General features: G+C 28.7%; 1 protein-coding gene across 1 annotated transcript; it reads right to left on the bottom strand.

Annotated features, from left to right (window-relative positions):
- Positions 1 to 1172: 1172 nt before the first annotated feature.
- LOC123293147 (gamma-aminobutyric acid receptor alpha-like) lies at positions 1173 to 21986 on the bottom strand. Its single transcript, XM_044873863.1, has 9 exons — positions 21887 to 21986; positions 8573 to 8640; positions 7761 to 7981; positions 5363 to 5445; positions 4197 to 4331; positions 3817 to 4130; positions 2391 to 2594; positions 2109 to 2328; positions 1173 to 1351 (listed from the first exon to the last, which is right to left on the bottom strand). The coding sequence occupies exons 1-9, from the start codon at positions 21945 to 21947 to the stop codon at positions 1173 to 1175; spliced, it is 1485 nt and encodes a 494-aa protein (XP_044729798.1). The 5' UTR covers positions 21948 to 21986.
- Positions 21987 to 25322: the final 3336 nt, after the last annotated feature.

The following is a 25322-nucleotide window of genomic DNA, read 5'->3' as shown; positions in this document are numbered from 1 at the left end:
TTTACTACACGATTTGTTTCCTCGAAAGATAAAATGGTCTTTATAAGAATCCAGCACAGTTTTTAAAAAAAATTGGCAAAAAGTGTAAATTTGTTCAATCATATGCAAATAATGCAATTGAAAACTCCACAAACGTCAGAGATGAATTGAACCTTAGCGTCGCCTCTGGGCAAAGTGGAAAATGTCGCTCTATCCCGAAATTTTACTTAAAAAAAGTTAGTTTTATAGACATTTATTAAATAAATAAAATGACTCATTCATAGGAGGAAATTTATTGTAATCAATTTTTATTTGGTGCTAAACATTATGATTGAAATATAAATTTAATTTTTTCATATGTTTTCGATTTGCAAATTGGTCAATTAAATCTTCACTATCTAACCGTTCAAGTACATCTGATTCGATGCATAGAATAGTTAAGCTATTTATAGTCCCCTTCATTGTAGAACCTTAGTAATTTTTAACTCTTTTCAAACGTAAAAACGAGCGTTTTGCGCTACAGTTTCTTACAGCTAATGTGATAAACATTCGATATGCTCACGTTCGGAAACTCAGTGTAAATCTCATTCGTATGCAGCCCATTCTATCACTTTTTCAGTTCAAAACGAGTGAAAGTGAACAAATTCTTTATCCAATAAAGACTCGAGATCTGAGAAATAAATATTTCTTAAACGTTAATACAGATTGCCTTTGAATTTCTGTACTATACAAATTTCCAAATTCAGTAATAACCGAGAATTTTTCCTGAATTAATTCAGAAACGTAAACTCATATTCATATCTGTAATTGCTTATATATTTGATAATTAAATTTTTTTTTTAATTATTCATTTTTTGGAAAATGAAAAAGTTAAATATTATAATTTTTAATTTGAAGATGTTTCCAACACGATTGAACTTTCCCAAACAGTTTCGATAACGCGGAGAAATTTTTTTTCTGATCCCCCGAATTTGGTAGTGAGTGTAAATTTGTCCCTAGCCCCATGTGCATGTATAAATCTAGCGCTGGCAAACGTTATTTAATTTTTTTTTTAAATTGTTATAAATGCGATTTTCCTTTTTTTATAATTCTGATGCTACCTGTGGTGCGTGCCACTAAAATTATGCTCATTAGCTATAAATCACAATAAGAAATTACAATATCGTTTTTTCACCCTTTATTTGAACTCGCTCTTAATGACTATATTTGGGCGGATCATACCATTTAAAATCATCTTGATAACTAACATAAACCACCCAATAAAGAATATTTAGTATCGTAAATGATCCCGGAAAGATAATTCGAGCAGTTCTATCAATATATGATACGCTATTCACATGTCTGCTTACACCATGTTCATGGCTATTCCGTCCTGAAATATTTTTAAAAAAAATTAAGAACAATCTATAATAAAATTTAAAAAAAATTAAATCAATTTACAACAACAATAAACACTTGTTAAAAACTGAATAGTTTATTTTACATATGGATCGAATTTCCCAATCAATCATTCCAATTGAAACACACTCAAAATTTTGATTTGGTAATGAATCAGAAAACAATTATTTTTCTATTCATATCTGATTCAAACTTTATAAAATTGAATAGGAGCGGGTAGAAAAGATCATTTCAATTCAAATCTATTCCGATATCTTGAAATTTGGAATAGAATTGAATCAGAAACTGAAATACCATATCATTTCGATTGATTTCCGATTCATGGGTATAGGAAATATCTACCTACGTCTTTAATAGCAGTTTAAGGTAAGCCCGACTAAAGTATTTTATGCCAACGTACAGTTTTACTTTAAGTATCAAAATTATGAATCACGTAAAGTGAAATTCAAAAAATACCTATTAAATACGATTTTTTCCTTGTAGCTTATATAAGACTGAACCGATTTTCTTGAATCATAGCTAAGAACACTTTTGATTAAATTACCTATGAAACCAAAAAAAAACAAAAAAAAACAAACAAACAAACAAACAAACAAACAAAAAAACAAGAAAACAAAACAAATCAAAATCGGTTCATCCGTTTAGTAGCTATCTGCTAATCTGCTAAGTCATCTCGAATTGTTCTAAATATTGCTGTTGTATCTTGACCTATCTAATTGAATTTTTATTACCTGCAGCTTCACGTTGGCGTTGTTTTCTATATTGATCATCACCGATCAAACAATAAAAGAATTGTTTCCAACGTGGAACAAAATTATCTGTTTGTGTAGTACGTTCCATTGTAGTTCGAACACCCGGTATTTGATGCATATGTGTTGGGGGTGGTGAAATGTTTTGATTAGTTAATGATCCACGTTGAAGTCGTCCAGAGTAACTCAATGATGTAGGATCCTGAAAAATATTCTCCTTTGAAATAAATTCAAGAAACAATTCATATATATCACATTTCGTACATTATAGATGGGACAAATTAAAGAACTACGTCTGCGGCCGACAATTTGGCGACAACCTGAAGATGGACTGGCAACATTACTAAAATCATGTGGTGTATTCATGATAAAATCAACAGGTGGTGAAAGAGAACCCCCAATTTGTTCAACACAATCACCGCAATCTTCCCATTCTTCTTCGTCAACAGGTATTTCACCACTACCAACCTTAAAAATTTAATGTTAAAAACTAAAACTAAAATCTGAAAACTACATGTTATTTAATCTTTTTCCAAATCTTACTAGTTTAATACTTATTATGAATACAGAAATTGATTCCCTTTACCTATTCTTTGGTATTGGCAAGATTAAGTTTGCTGTTAAAGAAAATGGGTGCAGTATTTGTTCACGTATTTTGTTGTTCAGAGTTTTCAAATAGTTACCCAAGTCATGACTTAAAACCTTAATTTTCTTAAAAACTAAACTTAAGCTTTCTACCTATCCCTCAAAAGGCAGGTGAAATGATAAATCGAAATTTTGCCACACCATGGGCTCACGGTTAATATTTTGCAGACTTATAAAATTAAGAAAATATTAATTTGACAATTAATCTTCTTATTATTGATGGCGCACAAATCTTATGGATAATGTGGCTCCCAGCTAAATTGTCTAAATTTTTGATTAATTGTAACTCTTATCATTCTGGCTAAATGTCTTAATGGGCACAAAGAAACGGAGTATATAAATCATTTTCTGGGTATATAAATTACTGATAAAGAAACGTTTTAGTCTCAATTAAAAAATAGGTAGTTTATGATATTTTGTAAAAACTATATGGTAGTATTTTTTTATTATGCTTGAGTTTCTTTAATTACACATGTGATTGACACTACATTCGACTGAATGTGTTTTATTTTGCGTCATATTATGAATACTATTATTAAGTTAACGATTTTAGTTTTAGTATAGTTTTACGGTTGATTCTAAATTTATTCCTCTGTAGTAGAATATGTGCTCAGAAAATTTTATGATTTATAATTTATTTAACAAAATGCAAACGTGACTGACACTACATATAAAAAGTAGTCGCGTTCGAGAGTTTTTTAAAACTTCGAATATATTCCTCTATGCAGGAGATATGATTTTAAATTGTATCTGGGACCAAATTACATAAAATAAATTATTGGAAGATGGTAAAATAAAGATAAGCAGCGTATTTGTTTACACAGCCAACTGACGTCATGACCACATAACAATTAATTATCAATATTCGAGCGTATTTTGAGGCACTTATCGTTTGAATAAAAATTTTGTGTTTTTTAATGGTTTATTAGTACTCTAGAATCTAAGTGAGTCACTCTCATTTTATTTGTACGTGATAATTTTCGAAGTCATTCCTTAGTTAGCTCAGCTTAATATGTCTCTGCTCGAACTTAATATCTCTACATACCTTTGTAAAATAATGTACACCAGCAAATTCCAGTAATGTAGCAATACAATATCCAAAACTCATTAGTAGAAACCAATCTAATGCTGTTGCATATCGTACTTTTGGTAAATCAGTTCGTGAATCTAAGCTGATTGTGGATAATGTTAGTACAGTCGTAATACCTAAGCCAACACGATCGCTTGTTGCTTCACGATGTATCCAAAACGATACCCAGGAAAGTACTACAATTAAAATACATGGTACATATACTTGAATTAAAAAGTATCCAGTATGTCGTTGAAGATTAAAAGAAACTTGTAATACCGAAAATAAACCTGAAAATATCGAGAAAAAAGTTAAAATTTTTTTTTCAACTGAAATAAGCTTATTATTGCAATAACCTTCACGTCGTTTAAATGTAAAATTCCGGTAAGGATAACTCATCAAATCGAATTGGGATAAGGCCATCCCAGGTATAAAACTTACGCTAGCGTCATTTTGCCATTGGTATACTAACTGGCGTGATGTGTATGCGTCTAAAAAAATTTTTTTAAAAGTTAGTTATTTAAAAAATGCCACTTGGATTATGATTTTTATTTAATTTAAAATTATGTTCTAGAGAAATCCGCCACGAAAATTCAATTTGATATTGTAAAAAAAAAAAAAACAGTACCGTAAATAAGCCGAGATGCATAGAAAAGTTGGGAAACAGTACCGATTTTAATGAAAATTTTTGTGTCGTGTTTATAGGATCCCGAGGAACATTCTGCCAACTTAACTAAGTCGTAGGAGGACATAGGGCACCAGCGAGTGGCATATGTAGCCCAAAATCTTTTTAAAATACTTATTTTGCCAGGTATTTTTGTTCGCTGAATACGAATTCAATGTAAAATTTCACGAATTTCCGAAAATCATGCAATTTTTCACTTTTTGGCACAAAAACGGCAAAATAAGTATTGTCTAAACTGCGCTCTAGGGGTTGTTTTTGGTCGCTGATTGTGATTCTGATGTCACATTACTCGGATTCTGTAACGTGTTTCGAAAATCGTAACTAAACAATAAATATTTTTTTCTGAACATAGACTCTAGAATCTACTAATGCCTTGATATAATTGTATAACTAAATGTAAAATTTTGTATTTGTGCCAAAAAATTGTGTTTTTTTGTACCAAAATAATATTGTGAGTTTGTTTTGTGCCTTTAAAGTGAAATTCTTGGCCAAAAATCGCACGATTTTTAGAGTACGTGAAAATTAAGCCCTTGTAATCTGACATCGAATTCGTATTTAGCGAACAAAAATACTAAATGAAAATTTTAAGCCAAATGCTGAGGGCCCCCACTTAGGCACAATGCCACCTTATAGCTTGCTTAAATTGACTGATTGTTCCTTGGGGTACTATAAACCCGTTACAAAAAGTTTCATTAAAATCGGTGCTGTTTCTGCGCATTTTTCCGACTTATTCACTGTATTATAAATTAAATGGGTATGTTTTTATGCATATATTGCAATAAAGATCATTTGGAAATATCTATAACAAATTTTTTTTTACATCAAAGCTTTACTTACAACTTCCTAAAATAAGTGGACAGGATTGTCGATCCATTGGAAAATTACGCAATTCCATTGGACATTTTGCTTTTATTGTTAATCTAGAACAATCGAAAAGAAGATAATTGTTGGTTTTTAAAAGAAGAATGTATTTAAGGGGAAATAAATGGATATTTCAAGTACGTATTTCAAAAAACATTTCACTGTACCCACATTAAAAAATAATTCAACGTACAGTGTGATTTATTTTAGATGATTCTAAATGATTTTGATAATATTGTTTGTGCTGCAAATAACAACGATTAGAAAAAATCTGCCTAGGCTTCTTGAACCATAACCCTGTGTGTAAAATTTTATGGTATTTCGAAAATCATGTACAACTCATATGATACAAAAACTAAATGGGGACAGCGCTCTATCAACTGAAATAGTTAGTCATTAGTTTAAAAAAATTTAATTTTATTAGTGAAGATACAAAAAAAGGAGATAAAAACATGAACTTTTAGGTACAAATATTCGAACTTTAAAATCTTTCCTACATCTCCAGCAATATCGATGCATTTGGACATACGCTCGAATTTAAATTGATTCCATTACAAGTTACACTCCGACAGTTTCGAGACTTAAAAAATAAACCGCTTGTCATCACTGTTTTTACTATACCTACAATTTGATATATTAACTTTTGATATATTTTTTTTTTAAATTACTAATTCAAACAAGTTACTTCATGCAGTAAAATAGTAAAACTTTTTTTGTAGGACTAAATATCCTTTACCGAATGTCTTCATTTATCTTACAGCTAAATAGTTACAGCGATGATAACTTGCAAGTTGTATATAAAAACACACAAACAACTTTTTCCACACAAGAGACTACACACTCTTTTTTTACACAAGAACATAGACATGTCAGAAATATAATTGAAATATATGGTTGTATTAAAAAAAAAAACTATCCTCGCTTTGAGTTAATAAATTTATAATGTGGCAAACTATAAAAGGTTAGTAATTATAAACCTAATTTATATAAATCTTAATCATATAATTATCTTAAATCCGGTTGGTAATAAAATTTACTGTAGATAAGATGTATAAGTTTTAATAGCAAATTTCTTATATGGTATAGGCTTTATTTTACAGTCAAAATTTTCTTTCTAGAGTCTCCATAATCGGAAACATCCAGTAATCGGAATTTTCGCCCACCCCAACTTTCTACACCGCTCCCTACAATCACTCAAAAATGATATTGTTTGTTTGTATATACATGCAGATGTTTTCATGCATACCCCATTTCGAAACTGGCGCACCATATCTAAATATATTAAATAGAGACCAGAGGAGAATCCTAGCTTCGTTCAGACTAAACACTTACGCCTGGAACTATGTACGAAATTCATTAGGAGACAAGATGTGTGTTCTATGTGGTGGGCTAGAGTCTGGACAACATTTACTTATGGATTGTGAAGGTACCAGAGGAACAGAAAGAGATAGGGTTTCTGCAATGGGATTGAATAACCTAACGAACATTTTAAATGTTTCTGAGTATGATAAAGCAATAGTAGTGACGACTTATATTAATTTCATTCTATCGAAGAGGAAAAGTTTGTTGTTTTGATGGCCAGGTTTGATGCTTTACACACATTAAAAATATGAGAATTAAGATTTTAAATATAAAGAATTTTATGTTATTTTATTTAGTTTTATTTTATTTTTCATATATTGTAACACAAAATGTAAGTTTGTAATGATTGATTTGCTTTTTGTATATCAATAAAGAATATATATATATATATACATTCAATATGATTCATTGTTATGATTCTGTGTGTACAGTCTCGCTTAAAACAATGCTTTATTTTATTATTAATTAATTTGAAATTAGTCGGAACATCTCTTATTTTTGTCGGAACATCCCTTGTTTTTGTGAGATCAAGGAGCAATTCCCTCAACCAGATTTTCGTGTCTAATAATAATAATTAAAGGCAATTAGGATACTAGAAATATAAAAACCTAATTTTAGAAAATATTTCTAAATTCGCTCCGAAATAAAGGTTTTCGAATAGAACTTTAGTCAATATTTCAAAAATTGATCATCCAATCGTTAAATGAAACCACTTTGATATTTTTTGTGTGCTTCATATATTCGTGTTTGGTCAATTAAGGCCAATTGAGGGCAAAAAAAAACATAAAATTAAGTTTATACAATTTTTCGAATTTTCTCAGAATTAGAGACCAGGCCTCAGAAGAGACTGAAACAAACTAGAAAATAAGAGCATGATGACTGGTAAATGATTAGTTATTCAAAAAATATAGTACTTTTCTAAAATTTTCCAAAGCCAGTCTTGTAAATTAACTATTATTTTTAAATTAGTATAATTTTTTCCAAAATCTAAAAAAACAATTGTAATACTCACCTCATTGAGTATAAAATATCACCTTCTTGAGAAATTCGTAATAATTTATTTGGCACGGTAATTGTATGTACATAAGAATTTTTTCCATTATAAAAATAGGTATCTGGTCGCCAAATACGTTCTAACATTTTAATTGACAATGATAATGATTTAATTGGACCAAGAAAGGACAAACGTTGATCTCGCCAATATTGACGGAAATAACAATCCATTGAATATTCCTATAAATAAAAGAAAATTCATTTTATAAATTCAGATTAGTAAATTTTTTTGTAATAAAGCATAGGAGTTGGTAAATTTTGATAGATCGACTTTTTCATAGACATGAGGAGTACAAATAGACCCAGACTGAACTTGGGGTAGGATATTCTCAAAATAGAGAGCCAATCTCATGGAAGCCTAGCTTTGAGCTCTGTTTAAAGCGCATACCACATTTTCAATGCACGAGTAGCCTAAGTAGTAAAATTTTAACTTATCGACCACAGTATTTAGCAGTCAAGAAATAGTTACAAATATTGTTTTCTGAAGAAAATCTTCCAGTAGCAGGAACATGACACCGAGAAATCGAGAAAGTCTTTTCGTCACAACACGAAAAGTGAAAAACACAATATCTATAAATCCTACACTTGAGCACGACTATCTTTTTTAACGGCTGTCTTTTTTTGCAAAATCTATCTTTTTTCGTACTCCAAAAGACAGATTAAAACAATCGTGGTAAAATTTTCGTTTCTTTATGTGCTGAGGATCTAATTCAATTTTTTCGGTTTTCAATCTCTTTTCATTCTATCTATAAAAACCTTAAGAAATCTTACCATATCGAGTTCAGAAACTGGACCCATACTTCGTATTAATATATTCGTTTGAACAATTGTAGGTTCACCTGAAAAAAATAATTCAAAAATACATTTTTTATCATTTGATATACTCTTGTGATAACGCGAAAATAATTCTTTTCAGAATAAATTTTCTAAGTAGCATAACAAAAAAATTAAAGAAATTCTTTTGTAACGTAAGTTTCCCTAAACCAAATTTATCTGATATAAGTATATAAAATGTGTCACCATAATATATTTAAAACCTATCACAAAGATAAACCCCAAACTATTTAAGATATCGTAAAACTTTTAAACATAAATATTTTAGACAATATTATACGAGCTGTGTTGCTCTTACTATGTTTCGTGTTTATAAAAGGGAAATATTTCTTCATTGATACATACACAAAAAATGAATTTTGGTATTACTTTGAACTTTTGACAACTTATATTTAATATTGTAATCTTTTATAGATCGTAAATGTAGAGTTAATTTTTTTTTTCGTTCAAAGCATTCCGAATATTTTATTTTTGTGTGATATTCGAGACAATCTATCAAAACACACACTGCTCCCAGTTATCAAAAAAAGTTTCGAATCAAAATTATGTTTAGTTAATTTTTTTATACAAAGCATTCCGAAGATTTTATTTTTGTTTATAAAATAAAGAAAAATCGAAAAAAGTTTCGAATCAAATATACAAACAATTATATGGGAAATATCATTTAGAAATAACAATTATATGGGAAATATCAGTTATGTATGTGTAATGTGACAGTGTAATCAACACTGTCTATACATAGTATTTCTGCTTTGTTGACTGCTTTTTCATCTTGATAAATTTTGAAACACTCATGATAAACACGATGTATATAATATACATGTAATAAATACAAAAGGGTAAACAACTCTCCCTCATCATGTTATATAGGTAAACGCAACACCCTTTCATATATACTTTTTCAAAAACCACATAATAACTACACATTCCTTTTATCAAATTGTTTACATAGTTTATAGATGTTTAATAACATTATTTACAAATAATAATAATTATTATAAACTTGTGAAAATGTTAACTGTGTTATTAGAAAACCATTTCAACCACACATTTTCGGATGTATTTAAATATATTTATATTCAGGTACCTTATTTCTTTAAGATAGACTGTCCCCCCTGATTGGATACGTCAATCTGGAGAGGATATTCCTTATGCAATTTTTTGGAAAAAAAAGATCTCTACTTTTGACCAAAATTCAATATATATGAAACTATGAACAAAATCATTTTGTACTCCTTTCTTGCTATCGAGACTGTAGAGTCCTAACTTTGTGTGAGAAAAATATCGTATAAAAACCGAAAAATTAATATTTTTATATTCAAAGTACGCCGCAAGTAGATAAAAATTCAATTTATGTTTATATAACCAAAAAATTTTCCCTAAGTTGGTAAATACACGAAATTATTCGTTATCGGGAAATTATTCCATAGATATTTCAATTTGTTGCTGCATAAGACTAAAAACTATAAATATATATATTGAAATTATGACCCTTCCGCTGGAAGGAAACAGGAATGCGTTCTTGATAAAAAAGAGGTAATCGAGAGCAAATTTTGAACAAATAAAAAAATATTTAAATTGTAATAATTATTAATAAATGGAAAAAATTTTTAAAGGATGTACAAACGTCAGGGCAATTTTGGATAAAAGGCTTGATTATTTAAATAAATAAATGACTTCAAAAGTGGGCGTATTTAACATTGGTCTTATGGGAAAATGGTAGATGGATGATATGTTTTCATTGATTTCTCCAAAACTAATCAATCGGTGGTAATTAAAAAGAACTATTCAAAGTTAAAAACTTAATAAATTATTGAAATAAAAAACCGTTGTGCCCGACTAATTAAGGATGTATGAGCATGGTAGTGAGGATACAAGTTAAAAAAAAGAATATTTACGATTTTGATGGTGAAACTTGACAATATAAGACGAAAAGTAAGATTAAAATTTTTCGATATCTGGAATAATTTTTACAATATCGAAAAATTGATTTGCTGAAATTTTTTTTAATTATTTAGCTTTCGATATTTCGAAAACCAAGGCAGATATCGAAAATGTGATTATTATTTTTCGTTTACATTCATGAAGTTATAACAAAATTCATCATAAAAGTTAAAAATAAGGTGCAAATAATTTCAACCACATGTTTACCTTAGCAAGGGAAGTTAACGTTAACTCTGTGTATGGCTTTACTTACGTTTGACTTCTTAACTATTGTTGACGCGACACACTGTACAGATACAGAACTTGTTTGTAAATTATCATTTTCGAATGAATTATATAATTAATTTTATAAAAAAGGTATCTTATATATGGTGTATTTTATTTGTAAGATGGGAATTTAACCACTGTTATTCGATAAATTAAATGTACCTTTTTTGAATGTTTTCATCAAAATTGTTTCGATTAAAAATTTTCATTTGTATATTCGAAATAAGTAAGGTACCTGCGGCATTAAAGGGCCTCCTAACTAACAATGCCATAAAAGGCATATAGTTAGAATTAGGGAGACAAAATATACTTTCTGTATAGTTTAAAAATTTTGTTATATAATGCAAAGAAAATAAAATGCTGTAAAATTTAAAACTTTTAAAAATATTTGATGTTTTAAAACCTTATTCCCTTGGGTTTTAAAAAATTAAAATTAAATTAAAATTAAAAAAATCTGTTTAAATGTGAAAAAAATCGGAGCACCGATTTTTCCGCTCCGGAAATCATAATATAATGTGACAAAAATATTATAAAACACCTAGTGGGTTTTGAACGCAAGCTTTAAGTGATGTTTCAGCAAACTGAAACAATTAAAACTCATCTACATTTTAGAATAAGTCAGGAACGTCTATCTTGCTTCGTGACCCTAAACTTTGTATATAAAAGTACCTTTGTAATACTCAAAGTACCTTTACAAAAGTACCTTTGAGACGGAGCACGTCGTGTTGCAGTAAAATTAAAAAGAAAAAAATGCGGGTTTCTGAAGATTAAGCAAATGTCTTCTAAAGAGAGAAAAAGATACAGATAAATAGTTATAATTTATTAAAGGGTTTTTATTTCCCCATGAAAAATATCACCCATTTGCTGCCATACGCTATTATCAAGTTCTTGATCTGATTTAAACAAAAAAGAAGATCCGGGGCTGGTATTACACATTGTATAAATATTAATTACATCGAATAAAATACAATTTTAGCATGTGTGAAACTAATATATTAATCCAATCATCTTAGGATTTCACCTCGGAATCAAACGGAATAAGCTGAATTTTTGTGCAAACCTTTATTTTCATAGTACAAATTTTGTCTCAAGAGTCACATATGATCAGACGTCCGGGTCCTTGAGATATTCAAAATCAAAGGTCTCGCAAATAAGTTTTATGTGAATATCTCGTTTATTTTGCCTTAAATCGTATGAACATTTAAAAGTTGTAGAAGATAAAATTTTCTACTAATTTTGTCTGAAACTTTTTTTGTACGTTTAATCGTTAATTATTTAAGTAATATTTAATAAATAATTATGAAAATAACCGCAAAATAGACTGGGATTCATGATTGACCCTGTCTATTATACGGTTTTTTCGCTTAATTATCGATTAAATACTACTTAAATAATTATTTAATACCTTATATTTATAAATATTGACCCTGCGCTAAGGTACGTATAGCTCAGTGCTCCATCTTCTGCACTTTGTATTTCCAAAACGGTAAAACGTATAGAAAAAGCTTTCAGACAAACATTATCTCAGCGATACGTACCTTAGTGCATGGTCAATATTTATAAATATAAGGTATTAAATAATTGTTTAAATGGTATTTAATCGATAATTAAGTGAACAAACCGTATAATAGACAGGGTCAATCGTGAATCCCAATTTATTATGCGGGTTTTTTCTTTATTGATTCATTTAATACTACTTAAATAACTATTTAATACCTTATATTTATAAATATTAACCCTGCACTAAGGTACGTATGGCTGAGATATTTTTTTTTCTGAAAGATTTTTTTATACGTTGAATCGTTTTGAAATAGAGGTCGCAGAAAATGGAGCGCTAAGCTATACGTCCCTCAGTGTAGGGTCAATATTAGTAGATATATGGTATTAAATAATTATTTAAGTAGTATTTAATCGATAATTTAGTGAAAAAACCGTATAATAGGCAGGGTCAATCGTAAATACCAGTCTATTATGCGTTTTTTTCCTTAATTATTCATTAAATACTACTTAAATCATTATTTAATGTCTAATATTTATAAATAGTGATCCAGCACCGAAGTACGTTAAGGTAAGCGTACCATCTTGCGCTTTCTCAAAACTGATTTTCGAGACCTTTGACTTTGAATATCTAAGAAAGCAAACGCGTGATCATATGTGACTTTTGAGACAACATTTGTACTAATAAAAGGAAGGTTTGTACAAAAATTCAGCTTATTCCGTTAGATTCCGAGGTTGACCACTTATTTTGACTAAGATAATCGGGTTATATGAAAATACTCACTTAAAAGTTATACTTATATATTACGAACATTAATTTAACTTTAATAATTATTATCGTCTACATGTTTTATTTTTCAAATTAACAAAACTAACTTCTAAAATAATAATTATAATTTATTTTCAAGAAAAATATAACCATAAATATTGTCGTATCATATTGCTAAAATAGATTAAGTTATAATAAAGGGTTTTTCAACGAAAGTGATAGAACTTTAAATTTTTTTATTCGACTGCATAGATTCGGTGTCTAGAAGTTGTGGATTACATTTGGCTGGTGTATCTATACTTCAAAAGTACCTTTTCTTGCAGATAGGTATCTGATACACAACTTGTTCTATTTAATTCTAAAGTTCTATCATTTTAAATGGAAAACTATTTATTATATTATATACGATTTTTCTAGACAGAGTCTTTTTTGGACTATTTATAGTAATTCATTAGAATAATTTTAATTTGAATAATTTTATTGTATATATGAGAATTCCCCGTTGCTTTTTTGATATAATTCTAATTTTAAAATATATTTTCCAAGAAAAATATGCTAGACGTCAATGCATTTCTCAATTAATTCGATTCTTCGTAATTGCGTTGAAACTAACTATAATTCACATTATTTACTCATAAGAGAAAGAGAAATTTTATTGCCTTAGCACCAAACTTTAAAGTCTATTTTAATAAAAGGTGATCCAAATTGAGTTTCCTACTTTAATTTAGAAACACACACGCACCACATGTAATATTTATTTTATCGAGGCCTAAACTAAAAGGCCTGAACTTTCTAAACTTTAAAGTGTGTTTTCGTTGTGTGCTTCAAAAACGTACTTTGTTTTTTTAAATGTTGGCCTCGGTAAAATAACTTCTTTTAAGACATTATCAAAACAACATTGTTATTAATTGCAATTATTTTTAATAAATAATTTTAAAAAAAACGGAACTAAGCAAATAAAAATTGTGTTTTTATTTTTAGCCCAGTTTAATACTTTTGTATAATGTTGGGAATCATTTGCTCACTAAGACGATATATTGGCCATAATCTTCCCGTAAAAGTTTGTACACTGTTCTACGAGATTGTTTTTTCTTTAGTGAACAATTTGAGAGTTAGTTAAACGATTCATACTTTCATAGAATGCTTCCAATTAACCTTTGACGTTTGAAACGAGAGAAAGTATTCACAGAAAATGGGAAACATCCAGTGAAATTGGAACACCCCTTGCCTGCCAATCATTGAATTTCTAATCTCAATTTCTAATGTCAATTTTACAATTTAGATTTTTGAAAGATCATTTAAATATTATCTAATTTTATTTTATTCTGTCTGTTCAGGACATTGTAGCCCCCAAACGTTTGAAAACTCGTATATTCGAGGCAGTTCTAAGCAATATTCGAACAAAGGGTGTATGAAAGATGGCCATAAACTGGGATACCTATAATAGTGTTTTTCATGTAAGTCACGAGTGCCTGCACATTGACATAGGTAAAATTGTGTGCGTAAGAAGTGACATGCATGACACCACCAGAATATTCCCACGTGCGAGAATAAGGGATATTTCATTTACCTTTTTACTCTTTCATGCCAGTATATGACCAGCTACAGAAGACTTCTTTTGTGCAAACTTTTGGCAATGTTTGTTGGTAATTTCGAAACAAGTCGAATTACAAACCATAGAAAACATTTTAATAAAATTCAATAAATATTATGAATTTTAAGTAGTGATTTATTTCTGGAATAACTTTCTAAATACTTTAATCCTATTTACGAAACAAACAAGGAACATTTTTATAAATTTAAAGATTTTTGTATAAATGTTTTTTATTTTCCATACGATTTTTTTTTTTTCAATTTCAATTCCGTGTTTAAAATGTAACAAAATTTTAGCAACGCTAGAATTAACAAATTCTTCATTTTATCTTAGCTGATATATGTTTCTGTGTCTTTAATATAGCGGTTTTTAATATTTATATATGTATGAAAATTGTCTACACATTCATACTAGACATATCAAGCTAAATATTACAAAAATATTCATTGACACGTGTATTCTTTCACACGTGTATCATCACAATACTCAACACACACAAATATATTTAAAAAATGATGTACAGGTAGAGACAAAATTACTTACTGTAATATATAAAATTCGAAAATTAAAAATTGCAATATAATGCTGAAAAATCCATTATAAATTAAGCAGTACTTATATAAATTCGAATCGGCATAACTTAGAGGCAAAGATTTGCAAACGGGATTTCATCAAATGTAGCTTATAATGATCCTGATTAAACACCATTTAAGATCTATGATGTCGGTGATCGACAAACATGCAATCGTCTAAAATAGTTATTTGTTTTAGACGATTGTATTTTTGTCGATCAGCGACATCATTTCTATGCCTATAGCAAAGGAAAATTACCAATCTAAAGAAAACATTAACCTGCAAAATCTTAGAAACACATACTGTTATCTAAAAAGGATGGAGGGGGAAATTAAATATAATAAAGAGTTCAAAGCGGTAAATTCAATGTAGAATTTGTTTAACCTTGAATTGATATTCCCCGCTCATTACCCGCAATTTTCATTTTGATTTAAATGACTTTGACTTGAAGCCGTTCCTAAAAAATGAAATTTTGTATGAAAATGTTTCAGATTTTCGTTTCAAACTTTGAGGGCCGTGGATATTGTTAGATCATGAGAAAAATTGGACGAAAATTAAGTGAGAAATTTTTCGATATATACCATAGTTTTTGAAATATTGATGCCTAAAGATTTAGAAGAAATTAACACAAATGACATTCATTTTTAATCACTGTCGATGCATTTTATGGAAAAGCGTTTTTCATTATGGAAAAATGTTTTCATGCATTTAACTAATGAATATTAGATTTCCAAGTTAATCTTAAGAAAATTAGCCTTGTTAAATAATAAAGCATACTTTTAAAAACACTTACAGGATTTTGGGATTTATATGTTAAAAACGAAATCTTTAACAGCTCAAATCTAAAAATTAAACACCCAATTGGGTATTAAAAAATTTACCTTCTCATAAAGGACATTAATGAGAATGATTATGCACGATTTAAAGATGAGCTTAAGAAAAAGTGATTTTTAACGTCCTTAAACTGTCTCAAAATCGAAGTTACTTTACAACTTTTGTACGAACCATTTTTATGGTTGGTTATTTAATATTCCCTACGTTTCCTACTTTTAAATAGGTGTTTTTCTTTCAAATAAATATCGTTAAAAAACAACATTCAAAAATTTGAAAACTTCTAGAACCCATGCAATGTAAAGCAACGCTCATAATAGCATTAAATCGGTTTGGTTTAAATATTTAAGTAAAAAGTTTTGACAAAATTAAATGTAATGAAGATTTTAGTCACTGTACAAAGTAAAAAGCAGTTTTCTACGCTATAAGGCATCATTTTTTATGGCCCACACTGTAATAATTAAACGGAAACAAATATTGCAATATCTTTATATATAGATATACATTTACACATGAATAAGATGAATGCTCGTTTTCCTAAAAATTGTTTTTTTTTTTTCATTTTCAAATAAGGATTTTAAAGTATTGAGACATGTTCAAAAAACAATTTGTCTCATATGAAAAATCTTTCAAATTCACATGATCAAAAAACTACTCTTATTATTTTTCGTATATACGATCCACAGAAAATTTATCAAATATAAATTTTTTTTCATATTTTAACGCGACATTATTTTCATATTTTAAGTTTTAAAAAAATTTGAAATATTTTTGTCATAAATAATATTAAAATTGTTACACTATAGCGCATATATATAAAATTATGCACAATAAGGAATGTCTTATCATGACATCAATGTCACGTTCACAATTTTCTTTTGTAACAGAATTATTACAACACTGGTATTTGACAAATATTGCAGTTGAAAATGAATCAATATATTAAAGAATTTAAAAAAAGTATGATTGTAAAGAAAATTTTCTTTATTGCTCGTTCGAAGGTATGTATGTTTTCGGCAGCAATTTTAAGGAAGAAAGCCTTAGATTTGTGCATTGGTGGAATTACAGGCACGCTCATTTTCTTACCTCGACTATAAGCACTGAATGAATTCTATGATAAAATCTACCATAGAAAATTAGTTCGTATAAAGGTTGGATGTGACTACTATAGGATTTGATTTTGTTAGTAAACATTCAACTTTGATTTTTTGCTAATTTTTCGTAGAAATTGTACATTTTGAACCCACAAAAATATTGGTATTTCTAACGACATAAAACTTAAAGCAGTTTTGCACCCAACATTGCAAAGAGGTAGTTTTCAACGACATAAAACTGTACATGCATTAATTGTTGTGTTAATTGTTAAAATACCCTCTGTAGAAAGTATTGAATGTGAATGCTTTACAGTTATGGCTGTCTTTCAGTAGCATTAGTTTTTGTTAAATTTCGAAAATATTTTCCAGATTTTCTTTGGGTTTTTTAGAATCTTTCACAGACCACCAGTTAAAGTTAACTGAAAATTTTCAACTGTCTATCTTTAATAGTGAAAGTTTTGTCACAATTAGCGCCCTCACTGGTAAAGAGTAATGTTTACGAAAAAGCGTTTTAATAACAAGTTGTTAACTTCCCTGAAGGATAGTTATTGTAATAGTTATTGTAAGATTTTGCAAATTGAAAATTGAGATCTCCACGATTCAAGGCCTTTAGAATCGAATAGTATGGTTTTTATGGTGTGTGCACATGTATGTATGTATGTATGTATGTTCGGGTATGTTCGCATATCTCGAGAACAAATGATGATATTGACATGGGACCAGTTTCATTTAACGCATAGTTAAATAACTTAGACCTGATAAGGTTTTGAGCAAAATCGGTCAAGCCGTTTTTTGTACCGAATGAAAAATTGTGTAATTGTCACTATTATCACTTATCATTTATATAATTTTAACGTCATGGGTGGTGCAGAGGGCGAAGCTCACTGGGGTGTAAGGGGCGAAGTCCCTGGGGGATGCAGGGGGCGAATGCCTCGCTGGGAGGCCACGAAAAAATGAAGAAAATAGAAAAATTATAAATATTATAACATATGATATTTTTTTATCCTTTCCACGGGGAAGTTAGTCGGTGAACCATTCGGGTCGCACCTAGACCGCTTTTTTAATTTTTTAAAAATAAAAATAAATTTTTTATATTTAAATTTTTGTTCTATCTCTAACGGTTTACAACATGGGCCTTACAGACCCAAAACCCAATTGACCCATGTTTCTCATTTACGAATTCAAAGCCATTTTTTACGTCCTGAGCATGTTATAGAAAATTTAGCTTGATGTTTCTTTTCGTTTTTGAGTTACCGAGATGACAGACGGGTAGACGGACAGACAACCGGAAATAGACTAATTAGATGATTCTATGAACACCTTTTTCAAATTTTCTTCGTAGCATCAATATTTTTAAGTGTTACGAGCTTGGGACTAAACTTAGTTTACCTTGAATCTTGATATATATTTTATATATACAAATATAAAAATACATCTAATGGAATGAGAAAAAAATGTGTCGGTTTTTTTGATACAGAACACTAAATAAAAAATCAGTTTAGTTTCTTTTTTATAAAAGGTTCATTTTATATTAAATGTATATAATATATTGACTCGAAAATTCAAAAACACATTGTCATATTAACTTTATATGATTGGGAAATTGAAAAATCAAACAATTTTCACAAGACTTTTTCACAATCTTTAAAGAGTAATACAAATATTATATGATAACACAACAATCCTATATAGATTTCTTCTTCAATAACTACAAATATACATTCCTTCATTCGATTCAGTAAATAATAATGTTTCAAGAAATTCACACATTGAATATTTACACTCGTTAGTCTATAGTGACTTTATATACCGGGTGACTCAGCAGAAATGGAACCAAGTTTTTATTTTAAAAAAAACAAGTGAAAAGAAACAATTGACTGAGTTAATTGTTGAAATACCATGCATAGTCAGTGTTGATTTCTTTATCACATAACACATACAAAAATGTATAGACAGTGTTGATGCGCAATTGTTTGTTTTTTGACGTCACGTAAATAACAAAAGATATTCACTTTTAATTAGACACGCCCACAACTGATATTCCTATATTATAATACATATTATAAAATTTGCACCTAATTAAAGCCCTCGTGGGTAAACAGTGATGTTTACAAAAAAAAGTTTCAAACAAAAGTTTTTTATTTTTTTATAAGGAACATTTTTTACATTTAAACTTTTGTTCTATCTCTAACGGTTTACAAAATGGGTCCTACGGACCCAAGACCCAATTGACCTATGATGCTCATTTACGAACTTGACCTCTCTTTTTACGTCCTGAGTACGCTGTAAAAATTTCAGCTCGATATCTTTTTTCGTTTTTGAGTTATCGTGTCCACAGACGGACGGACGGACGGACGGACGGACGGACGGACGGACAACCGGAAATGGACTAATTGGGTGATTTTATGAACAGCTATGACAAAATTTTTTTCCTAGCATCATTATTTTCAAGCGTTACAAACTTTGGACTAAACTTAATATACTATGTATATTTCATATATGCATGGTATAAAAAACCGATTAAAATAATATAAGCTTTGTTTGTCTGGTATCTGGCTTTCGGCAGTTACCGGTCCGCTTTCCTAGTCAGATACAAACGCCGTCACAACAAAAATTAATTTAATTAATAGTTATGATGGGCTGGTGTAGTGCATGGTATATGCATGAAGGAGGTGCACTTAGCTTCTGAAAATAATTGAGGAGCTGATAAATGAAATTATCAGCGGAAAAGAGACAAACAGTTTCCATAATGAAAGTTCAATTAAGTTTTGTAATAAATAAATTATTTCTATCTTCTCATTTACTGACTTGTTTGAAAGAGACTAAAAATAAACACCCAACTTTTTAAAACTCTAAAAAATTATAATAGAAATTAGTTTAAAAAAACTTTATCGTCATATTCGGGCAAGTATATTCATTCGAAAGAACTATTAAAATGTCAGCTCTACGTAGAGACTCCTCTAATCTTAACACTTTGGAATTCAAACTGAATTAAACATTATGTTCCTTACGATCCTGATGCATTCTGTAAGAAACATATATGATGTTTCTTTGACAAATATACTCCGAAAATTTTTTATTCTAAATAAATTAGGAATAAACGTTTGGAATAAAATATAAATAAAACATTTGGAATTCTTATTTGTTATCGCACGCAGTTTTATTTGCACTCTTTTTTGTAAGAAATCATTTCATCGTGTTATTTTTCGTTTTCGCATTTGATGTGAAGATATTTTTTATATAGATCCATGCTTTCGACATCAAAGCACAAGATATTCCTAGAAATGTTAAACAATATTATGTCAAAGATATTTTGTTGGGAATTATAAAAAAATATAAAAACATTGTGATTGTATGCCTTTTTTTAAGCACTGAAAGGCATTGAAATAAATAATTTATATTTCAAATTGGTTACATTACATGATCCGTACGAATAAAATCTATCTAGTTGTAAAAGATAGGATAGACTAAATTCTGAGAATTTGTATACCAAGTATATACTGAAATATATCAAGGTAAACTAAGTTTAGTCCCAAGTTTGTTATACCATGTATATATGAAATATATTATGGTATACTAACTTTAGTCCCAAGTTTTTAACGCTTAAAAATCTTGATGCGTCGAACAAAATTTGGAACTGGTGTTCATAAACACACCTAATAAGACCATTTCCGTCCAACTGTTCGTCCGTTCGTCTGTCCGTCTGTCGACACGTTAAATAAAAAACGAAATAAGATATAAACTGTAATTTTTATATCGTGTTCTGGACTTAAAATGTTAGTTTGAGTTCCTAAATGACCAAAGTAGATCAATTGGACCTTGGGTCCCATCTTGTAAACCGTAAGAGATATTTTTTTTTAATAGACAACTTTTGTTTGAAACATTTTTTCGTAAACATCTCTTTTTACCCGCGAGGGCGCAAATTAGGTTAGAACATAAATATAGTATTTATTGTATATATGTTTTGAATTGTATCAAGTATACATGTTTTGTATATATGTATGTGTTTGTTTATTACTACGTACACTGAAGAAATAAAAAGAAAGATACTCTTATTACTCTGTGTGTAAGAGTGCCTATCTTTGCTTACATGATGTTAAAAAACAAACGATTGCGTAATCAATAGTTATATAAGGTATTTAAACAATTAACAATCAATTACTTATTTTCACTTGTTTTATATAGTCATTTAATTTAATAGAGTGAACCCAAATTCTAAGACCAATTTTAATTTTTTCGATTTATTCCAATATTTTGGAATACTAAAAGGGATACTCTTTCAAAAAACTTATAACCTATTTTTATCTCGATTTTGATTAGAAATCATTATTTAAAGTAATTCATCTTTATTCGTCAAAGACAAATACAAAGACAATACAAGAACTCAACAATTTTCTTTATTTAAATAGTCTCCATCATTCCAGCACAGGACTAACTGATTTTGAATTGAAATATTCTATGGAAATATTTTGAAAATTAATTTATAACATATTTTTCTAAAAACTTGGGGAAACTTTAAAAAATACGAAAATTATGATCTTATTATAAATTGGCAAATGGTTTGCTTTTTTCAATATCTCATATAAATAAAGGATGTAAGAAGTCTCGACACTCATTTTATATCCGAACATAATTTGCTTATTTTTACAAATAATAATACATAACAGATTAAGAATTCTTACCTTTACCATGCGTTGGTAATTGTGAACTTTCATAATTTTTCAATAAATTTTCTAGCACCATCGATATATTTCGACTGACAACATCATTTAATGGTGATCTTTTATTTAAGCCGTGGCCATTATTATTTTTAATATTTGATGCAGATAATGACGCATTTATCGATGATGAAGTTTTATTATGATAAAATTTAACATTTTCATAATGATGATGCCTTGGTATATGACGTTGTTGAAGTTGTTGTGCTTGCTGTTGTTGATTTGTATTATATATTACGGTAGCTTCTTCATCACTTATTTCACGTCTATTAATCAATGAAAAGTTTAATGCTGGATATAAACTTTTGTCAGGTAATTCATCGATGAAAAATGCAACTGTACATGAAGTATTCAACAACAGTGTTAATAACAGCAACGGTGTAATTAAACTGTAACAAAATTTATATTCAACTATTAATTTAATCAATATTCGGAATTTTCTATCTCAAATTATACAGAGTGATTCATTTATGTCATGAAGGATCAATCACAAAATTATTGAATTTTGATATGGGAAAGCTTTGACATAGTCCTCATAGTCTTCATGTGATGGAATAGTAACTGATCTTTTTATAACAGTTTCTGACCTTATGCATTTAAATCCAATGGCTATTATTATTTTATTCAAGAACTAAAAATTATATGCCCTTATTTAGTTAAACATATTGTTGTACATACATGTAGTTGTACTTACATCTAAGAAGCAATACTGATATTATGTGTTATAAATAAAGAAGAAAATGGTCAAGCCACCATGTATAGGGGTAAATGTTTTTTTGTTTTATACAGTGTTTTGTTTTTGTTAATTCTCTTGTTTAAGAAGCAACGAGTGGCTTGAAATTCATAGCATGAAATCGCAAACAATCCAGTTTAACCTTTTCACTACCTGATTGAATGTTCTTGACTTAGAAAATACGTAATGGATTCACAGATAAAAGATTTATGGTTGTTATTCGAAGCCAACTTACATGATTTTTATTTTCATCAAAAAATTACTAAATAAAAACATTTTTCATAAAACTATATTAAGATAAATTTATTGTGTCAAACAAGACGGCTGGCGTCTTAAGACCATTATAGGCACTTTAATTTAATAAAATAATGTAATTTGAATTTATTAAAAAAATAATAATAACTATATAATTTTTTACTTGAATTACGTGATTTTAATATTAAATGTATACTTAAAATATTAATCTTAATTGTATTTATAAATTAATTTCCCATATAATTAAATTAATAATATATACAATATGTATTTTTATTTTAAAAATTTTCTCCTTTATTTAAGGATTATTTTTTGTTAAATATGACAAAATTTGATTTAGTGTTTATATTTTAATATTAATGTATGTTCCATTAACACGTTTTTAATATGTAAGGGTGGATTTTAACTTCAAGATGTACATTTTTCTTTAACAAAGCGTTTCCCGAAAAATAGCCCGAGTAAAAGTTGTTCAAATCGGAGGGGGCATTATGCAAAAACCATAGGATTGTTAAAAATCCAACTCATGGTCGTAAATTATAATAAAGGAAATGTTTTAATAAGAAAATTATTATTTATAAATAACAAACAGCTTTTGTTGGGATGGAAATATTTTTTTCGAATGGCTAATAATTTTCCAATATATCTCTTAGCACTTACAAACATAAGCTAAGTTTTTAACTATCCTGAAAGTCTAGATCAAATTCGAGGTGTTTGCCACATTCCATCTCCTAGAAGAACAACTTTTGAAGCCGCTTTGTTGATGAAAAATTTAGTTGAAAAAATTAAAATAGGGTAACCTATACTATAATTCTAGAGCAAAAAGTATGATAGTTTGTTTCTCTCAGATTTTTATTTACCACGTAATAATATAGGTACGAACAATTTTCTTTTCATTACAACTCCATTAATTTTCGTGCAACAGCCTTGTTATTTTCATTTTCAAGGTTTTTTATAGTTTTTTAAAAAAAGTAAATAAGATAAACTTTTTTCAAACTCGGAAAAACGTCGAATTTCGATCGCCTTAACTCGGAAAGTATAGACTTTACGAAATATGCTTTAATGAGAATTTTGGCTTAGAATTCATCCCTCTATCGACTTTCGTTGTCATTTCAACATATATTTTTTTCAGCTCAATTGGTTAACTGTGCCAATAAAATACTGGAAAGTGCTGAAATTTTGAAATGTTATAGTTTATGATAGCTTCTTAAAGCACAAAGAAATATTTATATTCAGAAAAGGAAAGATTAGAAGACTTTGGTTTTGAACTCTGTTTACAAATAATTTGCAACTCATAACAATTACATTTAAAATTAATTTGTGGATTTAACACCAATTTTTATTGTAATCGAAAAAACAATTGGAAAATGGAATTTATCAATTTTGTTACACAAATTGATTGAATTTCTGTATTAAATAAAATCTTCAAGTAATTTTCTAGAGGATAAATTTAAAAATCAAGAGGTCATCGAAGCTAACTGAGACAAAACATTTGTTAAATCAGCAGTTTTTTGTACATATCAAGCAGAAGAATGAGTGATAATAGATGGATGACAAGAATCATATATATCGTATGCTATATATTATACACGTAATATATGGTTTTATATATAACCATGCCTTTGGTTGTATTATAGTTGTAGACCTTTTTATAATTATATGCACCTTATTTTCTTTAACAAATTGTCTATTAAAAATGATCCCATATCACAAATATGCAGGATGAGGTAGAAAAATATGCGATTTTAAAATCGTTATAAAACAAAAATCCACTAAATCCCCATTTACTATTAAAAATTATTTGTTTAATAAAAAAAATTACAATAATTGTATTTTCAGTTGAATTGTAAATTGTATTTTTAACAAAATTAGTCTCGTCGACAAGTTCAAATTGGTAAATATAGAGATACTGTCCGTAAAACTACGTATGATAGCTCGCAGGATTTGGAATGATGTCTAGAAAAGTGTACCAGAAGCGTTTTTCCGCACATAAAAAATTGCAAAAGCTATAAACAATGTAAGATGACTGAAAGCTAACAAAATGGTATTTCGTTTTTCGGCTATATTCCATAAAATATTAATAATTTAGAAATTTACAAAAATACTCTTTAAGATCAGGAAACTTCCAATAAAAAACTTTCACTTTTTCTATGTCCGTTATTTTAATTTAACGCTGAAAATAGATCTTTTTGCGTCATTTTTAGACAATTGTAATATTAACCCGATCATCTTAGTCAAAATAAGTGGCCAACCTCACAATCGAACGGAATAAGCTGAATTTCTGTACAAACCTTTCTTTTGATAGTACAAATGTTGTCTAAAAAGTCACATATAATCACGCGTGCGCGACCTTAGATATTCAAGCTCAAAGGTATCAAAAAGCTGTTTTTTGTGAATAACTCAATCTTTGCCTTC

This window comes from Chrysoperla carnea, chromosome 2, assembly GCF_905475395.1.
Source record: "Chrysoperla carnea chromosome 2, inChrCarn1.1, whole genome shotgun sequence".
Taxonomy (NCBI): domain Eukaryota; kingdom Metazoa; phylum Arthropoda; class Insecta; order Neuroptera; family Chrysopidae; genus Chrysoperla; species Chrysoperla carnea.
Note: the sequence above shows the minus strand (reverse complement) of the source record. Positions and strands in the feature narration are given on the sequence as shown.